The 25289-nt window shown below is 42.4% G+C and overlaps 1 protein-coding gene across 1 annotated transcript in view; it reads right to left on the bottom strand.

Moving 5' to 3' along the window:
• Positions 1–16373: 16373 nt before the first annotated feature.
• The window catches only part of fbrs (fibrosin), a 78035-nt gene continuing 69119 nt past the window's right edge, over positions 16374–25289 (bottom strand). Inside the window, exons 17-19 of the mRNA XM_051934890.1 lie at positions 21146–21229; positions 20624–20885; positions 16374–18862 (exon numbers count right to left, since the gene is read on the bottom strand). Coding sequence (XP_051790850.1) covers positions 17101–18862; positions 20624–20885; positions 21146–21229 — 2108 coding nt within the window. The 3' untranslated portion in view covers positions 16374–17100. The remainder of the gene's footprint in view (positions 18863–20623; positions 20886–21145; positions 21230–25289) is intronic.

The raw sequence follows: 25289 nt of genomic DNA, 5'->3' as shown, positions 1-25289 counted from the left end.
TCAAAAATGTGGGGGAGATTCACAAAGAGTGGACTGCAGCTGGAGTCAGTGCTTCAAGAACCACCACACACAGATGTATGCAAGACATGGGTTTCAGCTGTCGCATTCCTTGTGTCAAGCCACTCTTGAACAAGAGACAGCGTCAGAAGCGTCTCGCCTGGGCTAAAGACAAAAAGGACTGGACTGCTGCTGAGTGGTCCAAAGTTATGTTCTCTGATGAAAGTAAATTTTGCATTTCCTTTGGAAATCAAGGTCCCAGAGTCTGGAGGAAGAGAGGAGAGGCACAGAATCCACGTTGCGTGAGGTCCAGTGTAAAGTTTCCACAGTCAGTGATGGTTTGGGGTGCCATGTCATCTGCTGGTGTTGGTCCATTGTGTTTTCTGAGGTCCAAGGTCAACGCAGCCGTCTACCAGGAAGTTTTAGAGTACTTCATGCTTCCTGCTGCTGATGAACTTTATGGAGATGCAGATTTCATTTTCCAACAGGACCTGGCACCTGCACACAGTGCCAAAGCTACCAGTACCTGGTTTAAGGACCATGGTATCCCTGTTCTTGATTGGCCAGCAAACTCGCCTGACCTTAACCCCATAGAAAATCTATGGGGTATTGTGAAGAGGAAGATGCAATATGCCAGACCCAACAATTCAGAAGAGCTGAAGGCCACTATCAGAGCAACATGGGCTCTCATAACACCTGAGCAGTGCCACAGACTGATCGACTCCATGCCACGCCGCATTGCTGCAGTAATCCAGGCCAAAGGAGCCCCAACTAAATACTGAGTGCTGTACATGCTCATACTTTTCATGTTCATACCTTTCAGTTGGCCAACATTTCTAAAAATTAAGACCAATGCAAAAAAAGGATTGATATTCTAATTTTCCGAGATACTGAATTTGGGACTTTCATTAGTTGTCAGTTATAATCATCAACATTAAAAGAAATAAACATTTGAAATACATCAGTCTGTGTGTAATGAATGAATCTAATATACAAGTTTCACTTTGTGAATGGAATTACTGAAATAAATCAACTTTGTCATGATATTCTAATTTTATGACCAGCACCTGTAGTGCCACACTAGGACTACTCCGTTATCTTTAGCCACATCACACGTCTTCATCTTTTTTTGAAATTCATGTGTGTGTTTGAGGGGCGTGATTGTCGTTGGGGATAAAATTTCTATATTTATTGAACTTCTTTATAAGATGCCGGAGCGCACCTTCATAGTTGTGTTTACTATAACGCAACTGTCATCTGAGGTGCAGTTCTTTGGCCATTTCAAAGTCTATTTACTTTAGTAAACTTGTAGCAGTGGTCACGCTTGATCTGCCTTTCCTGGGTCTGTCCTCACAATAGCCGGCTTAATCATATCTCTCTCTGATTTTTGTTACTAAAAGACACTTTTCAAAACAGTTGAGACTCTCCAGATGGAATGATCTCCATTTCTCAAAATAATAACAAATATTATTGCCATCCATGTGCACACACCACACAGCGGAGTGAAGTTCTTACTTGCACATCTGACTGACATGCAACACACTGCTGTTATAGACTAGAATTTATTAAGTCACGCGGCTTCACTTTAATTGAAAACACACTACCTAGTTAGCTTTTGTGCTCCTGACTCTACGCTCCCATTACCTGAAAACTTGCGGAAAAAATCCTTAGAAAACCCCCAGTGGAGTTAATGATGGGCTGCCATTTCTCTTTGTTAAGTTGAGCCATTTTTGAATTCTTTTAATGTGGGTTGTGACATCCTGTACGTGTTTTTGAAGTGTGCCTTTGCTATATGCTGTGGTGTGCTGGGCCGGTAGCATCACTTCAAGAGAGGCCCACCAAATCAAAAAGCGCATTAAAAAAGGCAGTTATGGGAGGCCCCCTGGACCTGCTGGAGGTTAAGTAGCGGAATTAGACAAAACTGACAGCCATTCCGTACATCATCTCTGTAACGCATCAGTGTTGAGGACTTTTAGCCAATGAATTATTCAACATAAGCATGTCATGACATGCTACTGAGGTCAACATCACTTCAACAGAGGCCCCCTGAATCAAAACGCTAATTATAATGGCTGGTTCAGTTACGGGACAGCTTCTGGACCCGATGGAGGTGGCAGTGGAGGAAAGAACGAAGACAAAAGTGATGGCCATTATGAAAAAGCTAAAAGGTCTCCTGAATGAGAAAAGGAGAGCAATCAAATCCAGTAACAAAGAAGCTCTGAAGGACGTACAGCGTGTGCTAAAGAAAAAGCTGAGTGAAGGAACGGAGTCTTACAAAGCTAATACAGAAAACAAACTCACTCAGAATAACGTGAAGGATGTCTCGAATGGACTGGGTATCATTACTGGACTCGAGCAATCCACAGCTCAGGTACGAGAAGGAGATGTGGACAAAGCTAAGCCCTGAACCAATTTTTTGGTTCCACTGCCACCTTTTTCCAATGCACACCATCCCTACTACATCATCAACTGAAATGGCCTCTGACGAGCCATAACTAAAGTAAGGAGGCACCTGAGGAGGCTACACACGGATAAAGCTGTGGGACCAGATAAGAGTCAGTCGTCAGGTTCTTAATTCCTGTGATGACCAACTTTTGTGTTGTCCCGTCACCCATTTACCCCGTCTCAAACGCTTCAGAAAGTGCCGCTGCTATAGAAAACATCCTGCATCGATTCTCTTCCACAGAAGGGAGTGGCGCCTCTTCAACGAATGACTATAGACAAGCGGTTCTTGCGTCTCACATCGTGAAGATAATTGAGAGACTGTTACAGGACTAGGAGTCCTTTTGTGGTAGACCACCCAGACCCACTGAAGTTTTCCTATCGGACAAAGATTGGACTGGAGGATGCAATTACTGTATCTTATCTATCTGCTCCACAAGGCTTATGCTAGTAACATCACTTCAAGAGAGGCCCACCGAAGCAAAAGGCTAATTTAAAGGGCAAGCTCAGTTATGGGATGTACTCTGGAACCCCAGGAGGTCGTAGCAAAAGACAGAATTAAAACAAAACTGAGCTCCAGGATGAACCTATGCTGCACATCCTCTCTCGGACACATTAGCACCGAGGACTTTCGGACAACAAATTATTCAGCAGAAGTGTGTCAAGAAATGTGATGGGGGTCCTTTATACCAACAGCAATACACTTGTATAAGCGCCTCGCTAGGACTGGGACTGTCAAGTCAGAATTTTTCTTTTTTAATTTTCTTGCTTTATACTCTTTGGTGTCTGATCAGACCATATTGTGTATGCATACATATATTTATACTGTACCTATTTATGCATTTATTTATCTAAAGAGCTTCTGTAAAAAGCCAAATTTCCCCTTAGGGACAAATAAAGTTCTGTCTATCTATTTATCTATATGTCTGTCTGTCTAATCCTGCCAACTACCCTAAAATATCAATATATCTATCTATTATGTATCTATTATATAGTGCCTTTCATCTATCTATCTATCTAATCCTGCCTACTATACCAATATTTATCTATCTATCACATACTAACACTGAGGACTTTCAGGCAATAAATTATTCAGCATAAGCATGTCATGATATGCTACTAAGGTCAACTTCACTTCAAGAGAGACCAACGGAGTCAACAAGCTAATTATACAGGCAGTTATGGGAGGCCCTCTGGACCTGCTGGAGGTAGTAGTGCAGGTGAGAATGAGGACAAAAGTGACAAACAGACTGAACAATGACACACACCCTCTCTATGACACACTGAGGACTTTTACCTATTGAATCATTCAACGTAAGTGTGTCATGATTTCCTACTAAGGTCAACGTTACTTCAAGAGAGGTCCCCCAAATTAACAATCTAAATGTAAAGGCAGTTATGGGAGGCCCTCTGGACCTGCTTGCGGTAGTCGCGGAATGAGGACAAAGTTGAGTGCCATTATGAACAATGCTGCACATCTTGTTTTTGATACCTAAGCATTGAGGACTTTCAGCCGTTGAATTAATCAGCAAAAGTGTGTCAAGATACGGCACTGGGGAGCCATCATACCAACAGCGATACACCTTTTTATAGGGCCTCTCAGTGACTGCTATCATAACTTTAGCCAAGTCAGAAGTTTTCTTCTTTTTCGTATTTCTTCTGTGTGTTTTAAGGTTTTTTTTGTTGCATTTCTTTAGCTTCCATATAAAAACTAAATTTCCCCTTTGGGACAAATAAAGTTTTGTCTATCTAGGTTTGTAGCAGGGATGTTTGGCATTAAAAAAGCAGGTGGACTTTGTCTATGCTGCAGGCCTGCTGAACTGATAAATCGCCTGTCTGGCTTTGTTTTTAAGAAAGAAAAACCTATTCTGACCCATTTTTGCATCTGTAGTAGAAGACTTGTGAATTTTTCCTTTTTTGTGGGTACATTCAAATGATTTGTGGACCGTTGAAGATTCAATATTCTCAGTCCTTCACTTTTTTCTCTTCCAATTTATTCCAGATATGTTTAAATACATAGAGTGCCCTCCTTAATGTTTGGGACAAAGACACCTTTTTCTTGATTTCCCCCTCTACTCCATCGTTTAAAATTACAAATCAAACAATTCAGAGGAGATTAAAGTGCACACATCACAGACTCTCATTTAAGTGTATTTGAACACATTACTCACACAATACTTTTTTCTACACGGTCCCCTCATTTCAGGGCACCATAATGTTTGGGACACAGCAATGGCAGGTCTATTAAAGCCACTATCATATTTAGCATTTTGTCGCATATCCCTTGCCTGCAATGACTGCTTGAGTTCTGCGATTCAGACATCACCAGGGGCCTCATGTAGAAATGGTGCGTACGCTCGTTCGCACACTTGCTTCGAGTATAAAAACTAAACTTGGTGAAAAACCACACACACTTTCACGGCAGCCTCACACTGTGCGTACGCAAGTTTTTGCTTGATTTTGCAAACGGGTGGCACCCAGCGTCAAGGCAATGCCACTGTTTCTGCGTGGTGTCCCTTTCTTTTTGCTTTCTCGTATACAAAGTGTAGGGAAAGTATTGTAATTGTACAAAGATTTGATGTCGAGATTTTGATGAATCTCAACATTTTAGACCTCCCCAAGTCCGAGAAAATGTCTGTGTGTGTAAAAACGATAACTGAAGTGAAAGCGTACTCAGGTTAACCAAATTTCGCATGCAAGTATGAGGTACAAAATGTAGATTTCTAGTCCGATTTATTCAAATTTACTTTTATAATAATTGTTCAATAGGTTCTTAATTTGATTTGATTTTGATGGTTCTTTAATGTACATAATAGAACAATACAATCATTGTATTGCAGTTTACTCCTCAAATATCCATCCCCATAGCTGAGTATACGACAAAGTCTGGGGGAGACCACTCGCGATTTTTTATTTTTGCATTAATGACGCAGGATTTATCTAATACACCAAAATTAATTGCATATCATTTACAAATTTAATTCATTTGATTGTAATCATTCTGTAACAATGTAAGGGTGCACGGAATGGCCAAACTATTCCAACTACCATGGCTGCTTTAGCATTGTTAAGGGAATTCTGCTGGCTTTTTGATGGCCTTTTTCTCCAACTGTAATGTGGCAATCGCGTTTTTGTGGTTTTCGTCTTGCAGTGTGTCCTCTGTATTTCTGTTTATGAAGTCTTCTCCTGATAGTCGTCTCTGACACACACACACACACACACATCGGCATCTGGGGATTTTTCTTGACCTTCTTCTGTCCTCAGCACTGCAGGTCTTCCTTGGCCTAGCAGTATATTTTGTGATTACTGAGCTCACCAGTGCATTCTTTCTTCAGGATACTCCCGACAGTTGATTTCGGTTGTCCTAAGGTTTTACCGATGACTCCAATGGTTTCATTCTTGTTTGTCTGCCCCATAATGACTTCTTTGACTTTCAATGGCACAGCTCTTGTCATATTCAATGGCAGCTACAGACTCCAAAGGGTAGAAGTAAGCCGAGGTATCTTATGAAGCTACGAAACCCACCTGAGGAATCACAAACATCTGTGACGCCAATTGTCCTAAACATTATGGTGCCGTGTAGAAAAAAAAAAAGTGTTGTGCGACCGAAATGTCTGCCAGTTCCCCTTCAGTAAAAGTCTGCAATGTGCACTTTAATCGTGATGTCTCCATTTTCTGATTGATAATTTTATACTGTGGAGCAGTGAGGGAGATCAAGGATAAAGGAGTCTTTGTCCCAAACATTATGGTGGACACTGTGTATATAAAATACATACTAGCTGTGTTAACAGCTTTTTTTATTTTTAATGAATTTGCAAAAACCTCAAGTAAACTTTTTTTCACGTTGTCATTATGGGGTGTTGTGTGTAGAATTCTGAGGAAAAAAATGAATTTAATCCATTTTGGAATAAGGTTGTAACATAACAAAATGTGGAAAAAGTGATGTGCTGTGAATACTTTCCGGATACACTATATATTATATATGTGAGGCACTTTCAAAAATTTTCCACACTTTCTTTTAACTCTCTTTGTTAAAAATTTCAAAAACAAATGACGTCACTTTTCTACTCAGTCACCTTCCTTTGCGATGCAATTTTCCCCAGCGTCGTACCAACTTTTTAATGCCATCAGCAAAACATGATTTTGGTTGAGCGCAAAGCCACTGATCATCATCATCATCACATGAAAATCTTCTTCCCCTTAACGCTTCTTTGAGCGGTCGTGGCTGTAGCTGGACGTCCGGAACGCTCTCTGCATCTGTCACACTATTTTTGAACGTTTCAATCCACTCATAGACGACTCTACGAGAGAGAACTTTATCCCCATACGGAGCACACGTGTGCTCCCGGCCCACCTTCTGACCACAAAAAGCTTATGACAGAACGCTGTTCTCTTCGATGCAATTCGTAAGTTTCGCCGCCATCTTCACAACAGGGTAACAACTCTTATACTAAACTGCAAGGGCAGCCGGCTTGCCAGAGAGAACTAGTCACATGACACTCTCAGACACGACCAATCACTACGCCTCCCGCCTTCACCATTTCCAACAAAAATATAAAAGTGCGGAAGCTTTTTGAAGGTCCCTCGTACACACACATATATTCACACTCACAATTGTGTTTGGTTTGTTTTACAAAAGGCTAATATTATTGGTGCGCAGTGTGCTGTGGTTGTTAATGCTTTGGACTTCAAACCCTGCTACTGTCAGTGTGTGACGCCAAGTCAGTCACTTCACCACTTGTGGCTCAAATATTGTAAGTCAACTTGGTTTAAGGCAGGGGTGGGCAAAGTCAGTCCTGGTGGGCCGCAGTGGCTGCGGGTTTTTGTTCCAACCCAGTTGCTTAATTAGAAACCAATCCTTGCCAATAATTTAATTTCCTGGCTTGTCACTGCTTTAACTCTGCCATGTCAGGTCCTTCTCATATCCTAGATTTTCTTCCCCTTTCTAAGGATATCATCCAAATCATTTGAAGCCTAAAATGGAGGAGGAATTCTCAGTCCTTCACTTTTTAATTAAACCCAATAGTGCACGATAAATGCACACGGGTGTAAATGGTAACAAGCTAAACGAAGAAGTGCTGCTTTCCTTTGTCATTTGCATCTTATTGCTAATAAGGAGCCATTAAAAAATGAGAATACAGCTCTCTAAGAATAACATAAGCAATAAGGGTTCAAACAACTAAAATAAAGCAGAACTGTTACTTGAGGAATATGTGCTTCTTATTAGGCCACTGGGTTGGAACAAAAACCGCCAGCCACACCGGCCCTCCAGGAACGACTTTGCCCATCCCTGGTTTAAGGCGTCCGCCAAGCCACCGTAATAATAATAAGATGATGATGATGATGTACACAGTCTTACATTAGGAAAACATTCCTGCATTGGATCGAGTTCTGCTTTTCTGAGTGACTTGGCTTTTGTTAATGATCACTGCGAAACACAGTCTTACATGAGAGTAAATTCTTTTAAATTGAGACGAGTAAATCGGTAGGAATACAGTACACCCCCAAAATTCACGGGAGTTACGTTCCTAGAGCACCTGCGAATTGTGATAAACCGCGACTTTTGGATGTGATTAAAAAATGCCTTTTAAATGCATATTTGTCTAGTTTAAACCCTAAATATGCCCCCAAAGCACTTTAATTTCATTGCAAACTCAGCTTAATACATTAATACATTACCCTAAAAAAAGAATGTAAAGGTAAACCCGTCTACTGTACAGTACTGTACTGCTGTCTCCCGTGGTGCTAGAATGTAAAATACCAATCTTACCGCTATACGTACTGTAATTCATGCATGCGCGTTTTCTTTGGTATGCGCTGTCGTTTTCTTTGTTATAAGCAGAGTAAATACGTCATAATTGAATTTAATTAAAATACAGTAAAATGTACAGGTACTCACCAATGATGAATGATATTTATGATGATGAAGTAGCTGTGAGGATTTACAACTCCTCAGGTGGCGCCCCTTCTTCAGGAGTCGTCGTATCTTTGGACGGGTCTTCTTCTGACGATATTTTTATTCCTTACGGTTGTTACCTTTTTGGCACTATCACAGAAACTTACAGATACAGTGGAACCTCGGGTCACGACTGTAATTCGTTCCAAAACTCTGGTCGCAACCCAAACTAATTTCCCCCATAGGATTGTATGTGAATACAATTAATCCGTTCCAGATCGTACAAACTGTATGTAAATTTTTTTTTTTTTAAAGATTTTTAAGCACAAAAATAGTTAATTATACCATAGAATGCACAGTGTAATAGTAAACTAAATGTAAAAACATCAAATAACACGGAGAAAACCTTGAACAGAGAAAAGTAACATTACAAGAGTTCACGATATATAGAGCCTTACGAACCACTCGCTAAGCACAAATTTGAAAAATCCTTCATTTATACAAAAACTAATCATAAACCACCAAGAAAACTAACCTTGCATGCACGCACGTCTGACCGAGAACAATGTACAGTACAGGGAGAGACTAAACACGTGCGGAAATCATCAACGCGTACGAACCGGAAGGGAAACCGTCTTGTCCGTATACCGAGTGTGTGGTCGTGAACAGATGCAAAAGTTTGGCACACTTTTTGGTCGTAACCCGATTTGTTCCGAGACGTTCGTGACCCGAGGTTCCACTGTATGGTACTCCGGATCGCTGCCTCGTTCTTCTTTATGTAGCATACGGTGCTTTCATTAATGCCATACTGGCGTGCTACTGCAGCGTAACTTTTTAATACCCGGAGCAAATCCAGTAGTTCAACCTTCTCCTGGAGTGTTTTAAACTTCTTCAGGCACTTACGCTCAGTGCCAGACGCCTTAGAAGTTGCTGGGCGTTTCGGCGACATCTTGTGCGTTTAAGAATAACAAAATGAGTACAATAACAAAATGGAAAACATGAGGACACTTAGCTGGAGACGCGTCACAGGGCAGCAGTCAATCAGCAGCAAGGAGAAATAAATAACGCTCTCTGATTGGCTACTTTCACCATCCCAAACCGCGATTCCCTCAACGGTTGCTTCCTGTTCTCTCTACAGCACAGTATTGCCACGAAAAAAAGCCATAAAAAATTGCGGAGGATATTTGCGCCTTCCACTAACAATTCATAGTTAGGTTCTAAGGAGAAATCCACGAACGACTGAGTCCGAGAATCCCGAACCGCGTCTTCACGGTGGGTCTACTGTAACGTGAAATCAGAGTAGATGTTTACAGTTTTCGTTTGTTTCTGTTCCTCTCTCCGGTATTTTTGTGTTTTTTTTTTTGTCAGCTGCATGTGCTCCCCCTGTAAAGTCCTGAGTCTTGGGGGTGTAGGTTAGGGCAGCTCTGTTCAAAGTAAGCAGACATGTATGTCATTGGAAACATTTTGGAGGGCAGTGAGAATTTATATTACGCTGGCGTAGCTCACGGGGGAACCTGTTAAGTTTAACCTCATGTTGTCGCCCCCTGGCTTGCGATTGGAGGACAGCCACATCAGCATCTACTCGTGTCTCCCGACACCTAAGCACACAGCCACAGTGCCTGGCACCCACACTAACCACTGAGCTTCTCTAAACACTCTCTTTCACAACGTGATCAAATCTTTTTTATTCCCTCTGTCCAGGACGCCACCCCTTCCTCAGTTGTCCATCCACCCTATTGGTTAGTGATGCTGCTCACGTGGACCATCAATCACTTCCGCTCCGTCTTTCATTTGAGCTGTTACACACAGAACAGAGACGGTAGCATCATATGGATAAATGTCAAAAAATACAGAAAAAGGAAAAATGGCCGACCCAGTTGTTTTTTTTCTTTTCAATTCATACATAAATTTCAATCAAATCCATCCAACCATTTTTGAAATTTTAGGGTACAGTGGAACCTCGGGACATGAACGTCTCAGAACACGTACAAATCGGGTTACGACCAAAAAGTTTGCCAAACTTTTGCATCTGTTCACGACCACACACTCGCCAGTTTCCCTTCCAGTTCATACGCACTGATGATTTCCGCACGTGTTCAGTCTCTCCCTGTAGATTGTTCTTGGTCAGACATGCGTGCATTCGCTGTGAACTCTTTGTGCTCTATTTTGTGTGCTTTTGCAATTAACTATGGCCTCTAAGCAAGTGAAGAGTGGTAGTGTTGGTGAGAAGAAAGGTTCAAAGAAAACTGAAATCGAATTAAAGAAAGAAATTATTGAAAAGTATGAGTGTGGCGTTCGTGTTACTGATCCTGCCGCCGATTACAAGAAGTCAAAATCTACGATTTCAACTATTCTAAAGCAGAAAGAGGCCATTAAAGCAGCTGATGTTTCAAAAGGAGTTAGTGTTAACCAAGCAGAGGCCTCAAGTGCTGGAAGAGGTGGAAAAATTGTTGCTAGTGTGGCTGAACGAGAAGCAACTTTCAGGGGAAAGCGTACACGAGGCGATGTTATACGCGAAAGCCAGGAAGATTCATGGCGATCTGCTACAAAACTATCCATCTGAGTGGCTAGTTCTTCCTCCTCACTTCCTTCACGCCAGAACTCGACTCATGCAAGGTTAGTTTTCTTGGTTGTTTATGATTAGTTTTGTATAAATTAAGGATTTTTCAAATTTATTTTTTTCCCTGTGCTTAAAACTCATTAAAAATAAGTATTTACAGCGAGCAGGTCGTAAGGCTGTAGCGTGAACTCTTGCAATGTTAGTTTTCTCTGTTCTTCAAGGTTTTCTCAGTGTTATTCAATGTTTTTACATTTAGTTTACTATTACGCTGTGCATTCTATGGTATAATTAACTACTTTTGTGCTTAAAAATCTTTAAAAAAAATATATTTACAGACAGTTCGTACGGTCTGGAACGGATTAATTATATTTACAAACAATCCTATGGTGGAAATTAGTTCAGGTCACGACCAAATCGGGTTACGACCAGAGTTTTGGAACGAATTACGGTCGTGACCCAAGGTTCCACTGTATCTAGTTTTTCTGTGGAGAGGGTTAACCCCTAAATATTGATATACTGCCTACCGCACTAGATGTACCATCGTGCCAAATTTCAGTGTTTCAACTAAACAGGAAATAGTGAGTTTAATTAAATTTTTTTTTCCCCTATGCTTAAAACTCATAAAATAAGTTTACAGCAAGCAGTTCGTAAGGGTCTAGCGCAAACTCGTACAATGTTAGTTTTCTCTGTTGTTCAAGGTTTTTACATTTAGTTTACTATTACACTGTGCATTCTATGGTATAATTAACTACTTTTGTGCTTAAAAATATATATATTTACATAGAGTTGGTACGGTCTGGAACGGATTAATTGTAATTACATACAATCTTATGGGGAAATTACGTTCAGGTCGCGACCAGAGTTTCGGAACGCATTACGGTCGTGACCAGAGGTACCACTGTATATCCCTCAAGCATTACCTCCCTTGATTTGTACTTCCACATCAGGGTGCTATGTAACCCAACATCCTATCAACCTTCTTGATGGTTTCTGTGCATTGTTCTTATACAGATGGTGATCGACTAGGACTTCTAGATCCTTCTCATAAAGGATACTTTCAAGTTTCTGACCTCCCCTTGTACCGGGCGATTCAAAAAGATTCATCCATTTCAACGTGCCATATTTTTACAACCGAGAGGCGCCTTACGAACCAATCACATGGCAATTAAAAGAGGGGGGTCATAGAGTTTCTGACGGTCACCAGCGTTTCTCAACAACGAGCTCCCTTGTCGCTGGATTGGCTGTTAAAGGAGCCCACGATTTGGCACTACACTTTGGGCCACCAAGCTCACTAAATCTCATGCCGTGTGACTTTCTGTTAGTGTGCCATCACGCCCAACAACGCAGGATGATCATTGAAATCGCACTGAGTGAGCCGTGAGTACAGCGACACCCGACATGATCGACCGCCTATGGGATGAACTTGACTATCATGTTGATGTTGTCTGTACAGCTGGAGGAGGTCATATTGAGTGCTTGTAAAAATTCAAACTTTATGCTCACCTAAACCACTTACAATTTACTGCACTGTTCTTTAATAATTTACAAGTGAAATAAATCATTTTGAAATCGGATTAATCTTTTTGAATCACCTTGTATATTCAAATCTAACATTTGTGTCCTGTGTGTATCAAGTTGCGTTACTTGCAGTAAATTTCATCTGCTACAAATCTCTCCACGTCCTTCTGCAATAATTTACTGAATTCTAGACTACCTACCCTCCCACTTAGTTTGGTAGCATCTGCAAGGTTTAACCAGGTTACTGATCTAGAATAAAGAATGCATTTATGTCTGTTATATAAAAAAAAATCTTGGGTCGAGACGTGACCTTCTCGAAGACACTTTAATGTCCTGTGAGACAAAAGGACAGCTGCTGAACGGGCTTTTAAATGTTTAAAGCGCTGCACGACATGCAGATCACGCAGCAGCAAACCAACAGCAGATCAAGCGCAGAGGAGGTAAAAAGAAATGGATTTGCTTCCCACTGTATCACCATTTAAAAGAGGGTATTGGAGGAGCGACCGCATCTTCTCAGCGTGTGTTCAGCCCCCCTCTTCACAACGCGAGCATCAGAGACGTGAAGTGGCTGGCACATTGTGTGCCTGGGGTCGGGGGTGGACGAGCGAAATGAGCAAGGGGCAGAGCCCCCTGGTATATTAAAAATATGTACTGTGACACAGTCCTTCCGAACTAGCACACAGTACTACAATGTGTGTGCCTCCCATTCCAAACTCCACCAAATACCCTGGAATGCTATCTAGTCCATGTGAGCTTCAGCTTGTTCACATATACACGTAGTGTGGCTTCTGGGTGCCATGCAGACAGCAGCCTTTTACAGAAGCTCCACATTCTCTCTCCCTCTATCTGTTTTGTTTGTAGTAATTTGTGTATATTTTAAACTTGTTAATAGTAGGATTAGATGTAGTCTGGCATCAGGCTTGTCAAAACAAATTTAAACATAGATTTTAAATTGAGGATATGCTCCTGTCATCACAAATTCGAGCACTGGCTCAAGTTAACTGCCTTTCAGAGAACTTGGGAAATGTCAGGGAGAGTGAGGAGGATCTGAAGGCCACTTTACATCTACAATATCTGAACATGTAGGAGACTCTGACTCATAGGCAGCTGGCAGCACTGCAAACCCTGGTGAATTGTGTTACACCTTGGCAGGGGAGTATCGCTTCTGAAAACGGAAAGCATGACGTGCTAGATCAAAAATACTAACAAGTCGGAAAAGACTCCCAGCTGGTCTGCCTCAATTATCAGGAAGGTTCTGTCACTTTTGAGTTAAGATGTATGAACTATCACTTCTCACAGCGAGCCACGTTCAGGTACTGTGGCATTCTATGTACACTGATCTCACCGCTATATCACAGTTCAGCTATTATTATTATTAGTAGGGGGCTCCGCTCCCTGCTTGCTTCGCTCGCCCACCCCCGTGTTTGGTTTACCGGATAAACAATTTAAAGAGATTGTTATTTTCATGGGAATTGTTACACATGCATTATTTTTACTTTAAAACTATTTGTAAAAACAATACTTGTCCTTTATTTCCTGCCCCGGGCGTGGTTAGATCTATTTCTCACGGACTTATAACGCTGCTCGTGTTGTGAATAGGGAGTCTGAACGCACGCTAAAGAGATGCGATCAGTTCAGCTGCTGTCTTGCTGCTAGCCAGCGGTGTGTTGTGCTTGTCGCGCTTTGCGTCAATCACTTAAAAGCCTGCACAGCAGCTGTCCTGTTGCCACTTCATGTTTCGGCCGCTAGCGTTCTGGAGGAGGAGGAGGAGGGGGGGGGGTTGGTGAGGGGTGTGAGGGCTGAACGCACGCTAAGGAGCAGTGCTCACATCAGTGCTGGCAAGCTGCGTGTTCTGCTTGTTGTTTTATGAGCTGGGAGCACCTGAAGTGTGTCTGCCAAAAGAATTAACAACTGCAAGGTTAGATGTCCATGAACTTGTTTAAAATTGTAAGTAGAGCGTGACGTGCAAAAGTCACCGTCCCACGGGTTTTGCTTCCTAAGGTTGTTAATGTCTATTCTTGCGTGTCGTCAAATTGTCTCTTTGAGATGATCTGGTCTCAATTGCTTTGTTCAACCCCACTGGAGGTGCACTATGCTCTTGCCATTTCACGTCTCTCCAGCTCACATTGTGAAGTGGGGGTGGGGGAGCTGAATACACGCGAAGCAGAAGTGGACGGATCAGCTACTGGCTTTGTGCTGCTTCTGCCAAGATGCCTGTTCTGCTTGTCGCTCTGCGCGTTGATCATTTCAAAGCCTGTACAGCAGCTGTCCTTCTGTCTCACTGCCTTGTCTTGTGTGACGTTAAAATCTCTCTCACGGGATGTCAAATTGTCTTCCAAGAAGATCAAGCCTCATCTCCCTGCCCGTCTTCTGAGAAGATCAAGCTTCGTCTCCCTGGTCTCCCTGCCAAGATCTGTTTATAACAGAGAAATGTTCCTCATATCCTTAGCCCGACATTCACATGTGTTTACAAAGTGTGTTTTAATAAGTTTATGTGTTTAAAGCGTGTGGGAAGGGTATTTTAAGGCTTAAATTATAAAGAAAAACATTTATATGGTCTTTCTATATCGTGGATTTTCACCTATCGCCAATGGGTCTGGAACGTAACTTCCGCGATAGGCGGGGGATCACTGTACTGCAGGGAGCTGGCACAAACTACTCAATCATTCCAGAGGGTATTTAAATGCTGGACAGATTTCATCTGATATGATCAGACGGAATAGAACATGGGCAGGAGGTGAGTGGACATCGGTATGAATGACCAATGGTGCAAAAGGGAGCACATTACAATAAAATCTAAAATCTGTAATCCAGATTTTAAAATGCTGGCTGCCAAAATTCACCAATGTTATCCACCTAAGGAGCTCACAGGGGTGATGCAACTTAAGGCTTATATTCCTCTCTCTTCAAATTGGGACAGAGCAACAGAAAGAACTTACTCACCAAGGATGAATCCGTCAGAATCTACAATTACAACGTGGTGATATCAATCACTGGACTTTGGAAAGGACGATAAATGTCCATCAGCATGCATCATGCTCCATATGTGGACACAGCAAGCTGGACCTGCTTTAATTTAAATATTAAAGATGCTTTTAAATGAAAACCTGAGGCACAACTGGGCCAATGAGGCCACAATCTGATCCATCTTTCTCTCACCTACATGCCGGTTATTAGACAGAACTTCTATTATCATTTACCAACACAGAGGTTCTTGTGAGTGTCCAAGGAGGTGGTTGTTAGTTAGATAATTGGAGCTTCTGTAAAGTCTTAATTTCCCCTTGAGGAGAAGTATTATTTATATCTAAAAGAAGGCTGTTGCAGCTTGGATGAACCTTTTAACATGTACTTTTATTTGTAATAAAGGGAGTGGGGGAGGAAAGTGGTTAATGGGTGAGTGGTGCAAGACGAAATAAGAGAGAAGGCAAGGTCAGAAGATTTTAAGCCATTTGTCTGTCTGTTTTCTAACCACGCAAAAAAGGATTAACTGCCGTTGGTCCAACTTAAAAACACAGGCTATATGTTGTATCAATAAGAGTGGTAATAATAGGGGGCAACTTAAAGAGCAGCACAGACACAAGGACTACAATTCCCATCATGCAGCAGGAGTGAGCTGAAGGTATTACCATCCACACTCACAAAGCAGAATCACACCTAAAACCACAATTACTTTGGATAACAATTCCATTGTCTCCTAGGATCTCAGCTTTTGTCTAACAGTACATCTTTTTGTCTCATCGTGGATTGTGTTTACCGATGTTGAATTTCCAAACGACAAGTTTTCCCCGAAAAGCTGGTTCCTTCAGCTAGTCCTTTCTAATTTTTCAGTGCCAAGCTCTTGCTATCACAATGCACCCTAACTTACGCCAACACAGTATGTCACAATCTCAGCATTGTAAATAATGGCTGTTTTTGTTTTCTTAATAGGAAATTAACTGTAACAAAAACAAACAACAGTAATAATTATAATAATAATTATAATAATTATAATAATAATAAGCCAGAACGTGAAAAAGAAAAAAAATTACAATAAAATCCAGAATTGAGGGCTTGGGGGTGGAGGGATAGGGTTTAAAACAGGGCAAGGGATAAAAAATAAAAACAAACATTGCTTAAAAATATCACATCCCATACCTTAAAAATGTACAAAATATTCATATACTTTTTTGTTTCAATCATTGAGTTCAGTCTCTTGCTTCTCTTTGCTTTTTATTCCCCAGCCCCATCCCACACATTGAAACGTCCCACAGCAGGTTATAAGTAATTTATAAATATGTACAGCGACATACGTCATGTCTCACTGTCTTAACTCTTAAAGGGGTCTTCACCTTACAATTCAATGACCCCCATCACCCCACCCCGCCCCCCACAAGCCCAGCCACCCCCCGATCTCCTAGTCCCTGAAAAATCACTCTCACAGTTCAGAGAAAACAGTCTTTTAAATTCCTAGTTACAGTTAGGATGGGTAGGGGGATTATTTCCAGCCCCCCTCCGCACCCAGAATATCAAAAAAAAGTAATAAAATAAAAAAGTCTGAATATATTTATTAATGATAATATTAATAATAAACAACAAATAGAATAATGATTGATTGATGGGTGCAACACAGGAAAAAGGGTGGGTGTTGGCGACTTCAAGTGTTCTTTATCCACTTCCTGCGGGCTCAGCGTCTGAATCATCACTATTATTATCTGGAGTCCCGGTCTTTGTGACTGCTGTAGAGCACCGAGAGGTCTGCCCCAGCTCGACTCCGAGGTGATCCAGTGTTCCTCGGGGGCCCCCCAGCTCCAGAAGGAATGAGAGGTGGAGGGCCACCCCCTAGTGACCCTATTATAGTAGGCGGGGTTTTGCTCAGCAGTCCGTTTTGATGAGCATGCGGGTGGTGATGGTGTAAGCTGGGGCCCAGTCGTGCAAACAAGGCGGTAGTGGGGGTCAGCAGGGCAGCATGAGGCAGGTGAGGGTGCTGGTGGGGGTCCAAGGCAGCTGCTGCCGCTGCGGCTGCCGCAGCAGCAGTGGCAGAGGATGCTACAGCTGCTGAAGCCGGCGAGTGCACCCCGTAGAATCGGGCCCTCTCATAGTCCTCACGGAGGATGTGGGCACGCTCATGCTCGTCCAATAGGCTGCTGCCAATCACAGCAGTGCTGGCGGGACCCCGCTCGTGGGGGTTGTGGTGCAATGGGTGCGGGTGATGAGCCTGATGCCTCTCAACTAGTCCTGCAAACTCCCGCTCTGGTTCATAGAAGCGATTAGCAAAGTAACGTGCCAGCTGTGGGTCTGACCTTAGAGCCAGGGCCTCTCGCCGCTGCTGAGCCACAGCTTGTTGCTGCTGGTGATGATGATGTAACGCCTCTGCATTGCGATAAGGCTCACGCCACAGATCCCACTGAAATGCCATTGCCGAGTGGTGGGCGAAACGCTCTGCCGGGGGCTGTGGAGGGACCACTGCAGGGCCCGCAACTCCAAGATAGCCCCCTAGGGCTCTGCTGCGCTCCAGCATTGTCAGGGAGTTCAAAGGGTGTCCAGGATGAGAGCTGGGATGGCTGCCTATTGCTGGGTTAACTGTCAAACCCATGGCAGCGGCGGCTGCTGCTGCTGCGGCAGCGGCACTCATCGGAGAAGGGCCGCCACTGCTCCCTGCTGAAGCAGGCAGAGGGTGCAAATTCGGATGAAGATGAGGAGTATGATGATTGCTGCTGCTGCCACTGCTGCTACTGTGATGACTACTGCTGCTCCGACTGTTAGGCCTCTCGAAGGCTAGCGGTGCTGGGTGGTGCTGTGGCTGTGAGCTGGGGATGGGAATGGGTATCGATTCTGGCTCTTCCTTGCGCTCCTCCTTCACTTTAATGAGTGCAGTTGGCATGCTTGCTTCTCCCTTCTTAGGGTGCAGGTGCAAGTCAGGGGTCGGCTTGCGTTCCCGATCACCTCCACTGGCTGAACCCACAGACACTGAAGGTCCAGGTCTCCCACTTTCCCTAAGCGGGGGTGCAGAGGTTGCTGTACCTAACAATAATGGCTTGCTGGCCTCCTTTCCAAGCCCAGGGCTGCGTTTGTCCTCAGTGTTTGCATTCGAGGTAGAGGTTGTGAGACCACCGCCAGCCGAGCTGCTTGGCAGGGAGGAAGGCTTCTGCTGCTGAAGCTGGGAGCTCTGCAACTGATCCTTGTGCTCAAAAGGAGAGTCCTTACTGTTGGATGGCTCACAAGACGATGACGACTGTGGTCTGTCCCGGCTGCTTTCCCTCTCTCTGTGGCTGGGATGAGATGGCAGAGGCCCTCCTACCACCCGATCCCGGCTGTGCTCTCGACTGCGATCCCTAGACTCGCGTCCTGCTCGTGGTTCATCCTCACTGGGGCCATGCCCGTTACTGTGGCTAATAGAAGAGGAGGTGGAACACTTTTGTGTTGAAATCAATGGGGACATTCTCACAGGGTGCCGACCATAGACTCCATCCCTTTAAAAGAGAGAGATTAATAAAAAAAGGTAAACTTATTTGTCCTCCAAAGCATTTGTTCAGTACATAAAAGTCAAACCTTTATCACTATTAAGATAAATTACAGTCCAAATAGATTCAACTTCTCATGTTCACGAAAGGCACTTCTTGCGAGTAATAACTTAATTCCACAGGAACCCTTCACAAACATTCATAAGCGAAGTGATTTTAATTGTAAAAGATATCTATTCATCATACATTCATTTTCTGAACTTTACCTGGTAAAGAAAGGTCTGCAGACAGTCATCGTCTCAGCTAGATGTACAAGGAAGTAACTACCTGTACAACACACTGGACCACACAAGTCATTCAATGACATAGCTCAATGCCTTTGGTGTCTGTAAGCAAACCTGTGCGCACAAAGGGTAAAACATGACGTACGACCTCACAGCACCTGAGATGAGGTTCTTATTATAACACCATATCGACCACGTCCTTACTGCACTTTTTGTTACGTGTACATGAGCATCTTACAATACACATATTACACTCACCGGTCACTTTATTGGGTACACCTGTTCAACTGCTTGTTAGCACAAATATCTAATCAGCCAATCACATGGCAGGAACTTGCATTTAGGTATGAAGAAATTGTCAAGACGGCCTGCTGAAGTTCAAACAGAGCATCAGAATGGGGAAGAACAGTGAATTTGAACGTGCCATGGCGGTTGATGACAGACAGACTGGTCTGAATATTTCAGAAACTGCTCATCCTTTAGCATTATCACACACAACCACCTCTAGGGTTTAGAGAGAATGGTATGAAAAAGGGAAAATATCCAGTGAGAGGCAGTTCTCTGGGTGACAATGCCTTGTTGTTGCCAGAGGTTTGAGGAGAATGGCCAGACTTGTTTGAGCTGATAGAAAGGTACCAGTAACTCAAGTAAGCGCTCATTACAATCAAGGCATGCAGAAAAGCATCTCTCAACGCACAACAACTCGAACCTTGAGACAGATGGGCTACAGCAGCAGGAGACCACACTGGGTACCACTCCTGTCAGCTAAGAGCGGGCTACAATTCACACGGGTTCACCAAAATTGGACAATAGAGTGAAAAATGTCACCTGGTCTAATGAGTCTCAATTTCTGCTGCGACATTCGGATGGTAGGGTCAGAATTTGGAGTCACCAGCAGGGACCCATCTCGCCTTATATTAATGGTTCAGGCCGGTGGTGGTGTAAAGGCGTGGGGGATATTTTCTTGGCTCACTTTAGGCCCCTTAGTATTAAGCTTCAAGCTACCAGAGTGTTATTGTTCACGATGTCCATCCCTTTATGACCGCAACGTCCCCCATCTTCTGATGGCTACTTCCACCAGCATAATAGTGTGATGTCACAAAGCTCAAACCATCTCCGACTGGTTTCTTGAACATGGCAACGAGTTCACTCCACTCCAATGGCCTCCACAGTTGCCAGATCTCAATCCAATAGAGCACCATTGGGAAGTGGTGGAAACGGGAGATTCACATTATGGATGTGCAGCAATCTTGTCAATATGGACCAAAATCCCTGAGGAATGTTTCCAGTACCTTGTTGAATCTATGCCATGAAGAATTACAACAGTTCTTAAGGCAAAAAGAGGGTCCAACCTGGTACTAGCAAGGTGTACTTAATAAAGCGGCTGGTGAATGTATATAGTGTTGGTGTTTTACACAATGTCTTCACCTAAACATTCTTAATTTACATTGTAATTTCTTTACATATTATGAAAGCCTCAACTTACCTCTCCTTCTCGTCCTTAATGAGAGGAATCTCTCTCTTCTCGCTTTCCCGTTCTCTCTCGCGCTCCCGTTCCCTCTCACGCTGTTCCCTGTCTCTTTCCTTTTCGTGGGAATTCCGCTCTCCTTCCCCACCTTTAGGCCATGTTGGGGCAGTAGGGAAAGATGGTGGGGTACGATGAAGCCGATTCCAAGGGTCGTGGGGACTTCCAAAACCAGGCGCTCCCCCGGGACTTTCTTTGTGTGCAAACATTGAACTGGCTGCAGCTGTAAAAACAATGGCAAAATCAATAAATAAAAAAAAAAAGTGTAGAAAGAAGAGCTGAAAGTCTAAATTACCATTAGAAGTTATCCAGAAAACACACTGAAAAAAAGACATTATGAATGGAGACAAAACAACGCCTGGCAAACCCAACTGACAAGTTACAAAAAAAAGGTCCACAGGTAGAGAAAGAAGAGACAGCGAGTTAGAGGAAGACGTACAAATTGAGAGGCGACACGTTATTCTGAAGAAAGATGTTGCTCACCCAGAGTTGGACTGCCCAGGCCACCAAAAGCTCCATTACTTAGGGCTCCAAGCGGAGGGAAGGCAGAAGGACGTCCAAATGGATCTGCGAGTGGAGGACACAAATTCAACACAACAGAAAGTTAGTAAGCCCACAAAGAAAAGTGAGTAGTCTCCAAGAGTGCTCACAAACTAAAAAGACCAGAATTCTATTTTACAACATTTCTTTATGTTGTACACACCTGGTCATCTTACATGTTTTAACTTTTAATCAAACAAACTATTTACTCAAAAATAACTGCAGAGCCTGTACTCCTCCTGATACCATAGAACAAGTTATAATTACTTTCAGTCTCACAGTTTTCATCATTTTCTACCATCCACTGTAAAGACCTAATGCCAAAAACTGCACCTTTGAGTAGTAAGATTCCACACAGTTGTTAGTGCCTGAAGCAATGCACATTTCACAAGATTTTCACAGTCTTACGATGAATGTCCCTGAGGGGCTCAAGTGGCCAAACTCCCTCAGGTACGGTGCAACCCACTCTGGGGACAGTGACAGGTTGGAGTTTGACTGGGACAGTACACCTGTCACACCGTAACGCAGATGTCCGAAGGTGAGTTCAGAGAGGAGCAAAACCGCCCATGGAGTAGAAGGGCAAAAGCTCTTGTTGCCTGCTTGTCTACACACACGAAGCATCTGTTCTCGCTCTTGTGCTAAAACAGGAGGTCCATCACAAAAAAAAAAAGGCTGTGTCTATAAGTATTTAACAAATTAAGAAAATTAACTGCGATCACCTTCAAAATAGTTCCCTTCTGAGATGACACACAGCTGCATGCAATGCTGCCAACCTTCAAAACAATTCTGAAGATCATTTTCTGAAAGGCCGTTGAGGATCTCCGTCATTTTTTATTTCACATCCTCTACCGACAAAAAAAGGGGTATCTTACGGCACTGAATTGTGCCATTCAAAAATGTGTGCAAGAGACACGCACTCTTCACCGTAAGCCTCGGTCAATAACTGAAAGGTTTTTGCCAGGGATTTCTTCAATTTCACAAGAAACTTGATGTTAACTCGGTTTTCGCTGTTGTACGCTTGACATTTTCCAAAAGGCGGCAAAACATCCATATTTGAACACGCGTCCACTCATACTGAGTGAAGAGATCGACTTGAGCCTTTTCTCACTGTGACAAGTTAGAACATGTTCTAGAACCATCCTTTTGTTTCTCCCCTCCCATTCTTGATTCCAGAGCTATAGAGGTTAGTTTCATTTTTTTTGTGTCGGACCTCGTACAACTGAAATCCTTTCTGTTTTCTTCTTGAAACCAACCAGAAAAAAAAAAACAAAAGCGTGACTTGCTTAGGTGGCATAACCAGACAGCAGTGCATTACGTGCGTAGTCTAATATGGGGTATTCCAGTCCGCCAGGTTATGACAGCAGAGTGGTGTATCGGCCTTTCACAAACATGTCTCTACAGCAGCAGATGCAAGATTTAGAGAGTAGCATAACAGGTATGAGTAGACCGTTACTCGGACCAGTAGTAGGTTTATGATGGTAGACAGGTGGGCCATTATACTGGGTTTTCGGGTATACAGTAGTACCTCTGGTCACAACCGTAATTCGTTCCAAAACTCTGGACGCGACCCAAACATAATTTCCCAATAAGATTGTATGTAAATACAATTAATCCATTCCAGACCGTATGAACTGTATGTAAATTTTTTTTATTTTTTTTTTTTTTTTAAGATTTTTAAGCACAAAAATAGTTAATTATTTCATTTCTGTTTGGGTGCCATTTAAGGAAAGATGAAGCAATTCAGAGGAACGATGAAGAAATACAGGAGAGCAAATCTTAAAGCAATTAAAATGAATTCACAAGATGTTAATTAGCAGCACAAACGGGGCATTATTAAAAACAAGGGTTAGAATGAAAACCTGCAGCCACGGTGGTCCTCCAGGACCGGACTTGGCAACCCCTGTGCTAGAATACCCAACCCCACTCGCAGGCCAGAGGTTATCCTGGTAGCATCAGGCTCACAACAGTCCATTTCAGTGTCCACTGCTGCACACATTCACTCTCATAAAGGGGGTCCATTTAGAGTTACTAATTGCCATTGACTGCTATCGTACAAAATAAGATTTTCTTTTTTAAGCTATAGTGCCCAACTTTATCTATACATTAACTGAACCTCCTTATGGTGTTAAGAATGATTTTCAAGACCATAAAAACACAGCATTATTAAAATCAACAAGTAGTTACAAAAATGTTGATTTTGAAAAAAGCGAAACTATCAATACAGCACTTTTTACTTTTTATGCTGTTGCTATGTTATAACCAATATGAGTATTCTGTCTCCACTTAAATAAAATAAATAAATAATCCTGGAATCAAAAGTGCTGCGGTGGGTTGGCCCCCTGCCCGGGATTGGTTCCTGCCTTGTGCCCTGTGTTGGCTGGGATTGGCTCCAGCAGACCCCCGTGACCCTGTGTTCGGATTCAGCGGGTTGGAAAATGGATGGATGGATGGAATCAAAAGTGGCACATGGGTTTGTTTTTTTTTTGATTTGATGGCACAACACAAACCTGAAACGAGGCCAGGTTACTTTTTTTGGTGCTATAAGGCAAAGAACACAATTTTGCCACGGACAAAAATTCAGCAAAAGTGATGCTGCTATTATGAGGAAAATATGAAATTATAAGGCTGTGTTTTGTTAATAAAAATGCAAATAACCAGCAAAACAAAACAGGAAGATGAAAAATACTGATCTATCCTTTAAAGTGTTAGGATTTTTTTTTTTTTTTAATTTAAAGGAAAATAAACTTGCCCACACTGGCATGTTATATTGGAGGCTATGTAGCATGGAGGAAAATCTTAAAAACTTAACAAATACGTCCATTTTTCAAGGCAAGACAGTTGTCAATTATTGAGCCATGTCTTGTTATCACAAACACACACTGTAAAATAGTTTATACATGTGATGTTTTAACACAAAACATCAATATTATGAGATTCAGCCATTTTAAAAAGAAGACTAGCTGTGCGCAACAGCTCAGCGTTTAAGTCTTCCTGCACAACAACCTTTCACCTCCATCTGGGAGGTGGTTTCCATCTCAAAAGCGCAAATCACAGTAAACCCTTTGTGCCACGTGGTCTGTTTTGTTTTGATTTACTTCAGTATTTATGTGACAATTTGCACCAGAGAATAGAAAATGTATCCCTTTCACGAGAAAAATAGTATCAGGAATATGCAATAATTTCCAGATCCATTTTGCTATCACAAACATGCGTTGGAAACACTGAACGTGAGGATTGATACTTGATAGCTGTCTTGGCTTGAAAAATGGACACATTTGGTGTTTAAGCTTTTCCTTTATGCCACACACCTTAGATTGTAAGCACCAGGGCAGGCAAGATTTTTTTTTAATTTATAGAAAACATTTAAACTTTAGAACGCAATGTTATGTGGGAAATGCATATATACTATGTTTGTGAAGAAATAACTTCAATTTGAGAAAGAACAAACGTATCCTTTAATATTTGAAGGCAGCCATACCACATGCACTTCAGAACCAGTAATCCCCTTGAAGCTAAGCATGTTTGTGCCCATCCAGTATTTGGATGGTAGACCATTTAGGTAAAAGCTTGGGCTGTTTCTGCAAGAGATGTTGGCGAGGACAGCAGGGGGCACTTACACCCTGTTGTCTGTGTCTGGATCCCAAAGCCACTGCTTTTTGATTAGACATAAAACCAAGGTCCTAACTCTCTGTGGTTATGAAAGATCCCTGGGCATCTTTTGAAATAGAGTAAGGTGTATCCCAAAATCCTGGCTCATCCAATCAGGCACCCTGATCATCCCCTATCACTTATTAGCTCTCTCTCTCTCAACCTTTCATCACGTAAGAGCTAATGTGTGGTGAGGGTACTGGTGAACGGTTGCCCACACATTGTCCAAGTGGATGCTGCACATTGTTTACCCACTTTCTATGTAAAGTGCTTTGAATAGTGAAAAAAGTGCTATATAAATATACTTAATTATTATTACTAAAGTTTAAATCTGGTAACAAACACAGTTGAGTGTCAAATTACTTTTTGTGTGAAAGTCACTTGGCTTATTTTTTATTTTACTTTTTTTTTTTTTTTAATGTAATAGCAACAATGTCAT

The sequence above is a fragment of the Erpetoichthys calabaricus genome, chromosome 12, assembly GCF_900747795.2.
Source record: "Erpetoichthys calabaricus chromosome 12, fErpCal1.3, whole genome shotgun sequence".
Taxonomy (NCBI): Eukaryota; Metazoa; Chordata; class Cladistia; order Polypteriformes; family Polypteridae; genus Erpetoichthys; species Erpetoichthys calabaricus.
The sequence above is the reverse complement of the archived record's forward strand: the minus strand, read 5'-3'. Positions and strand labels throughout refer to the sequence as shown.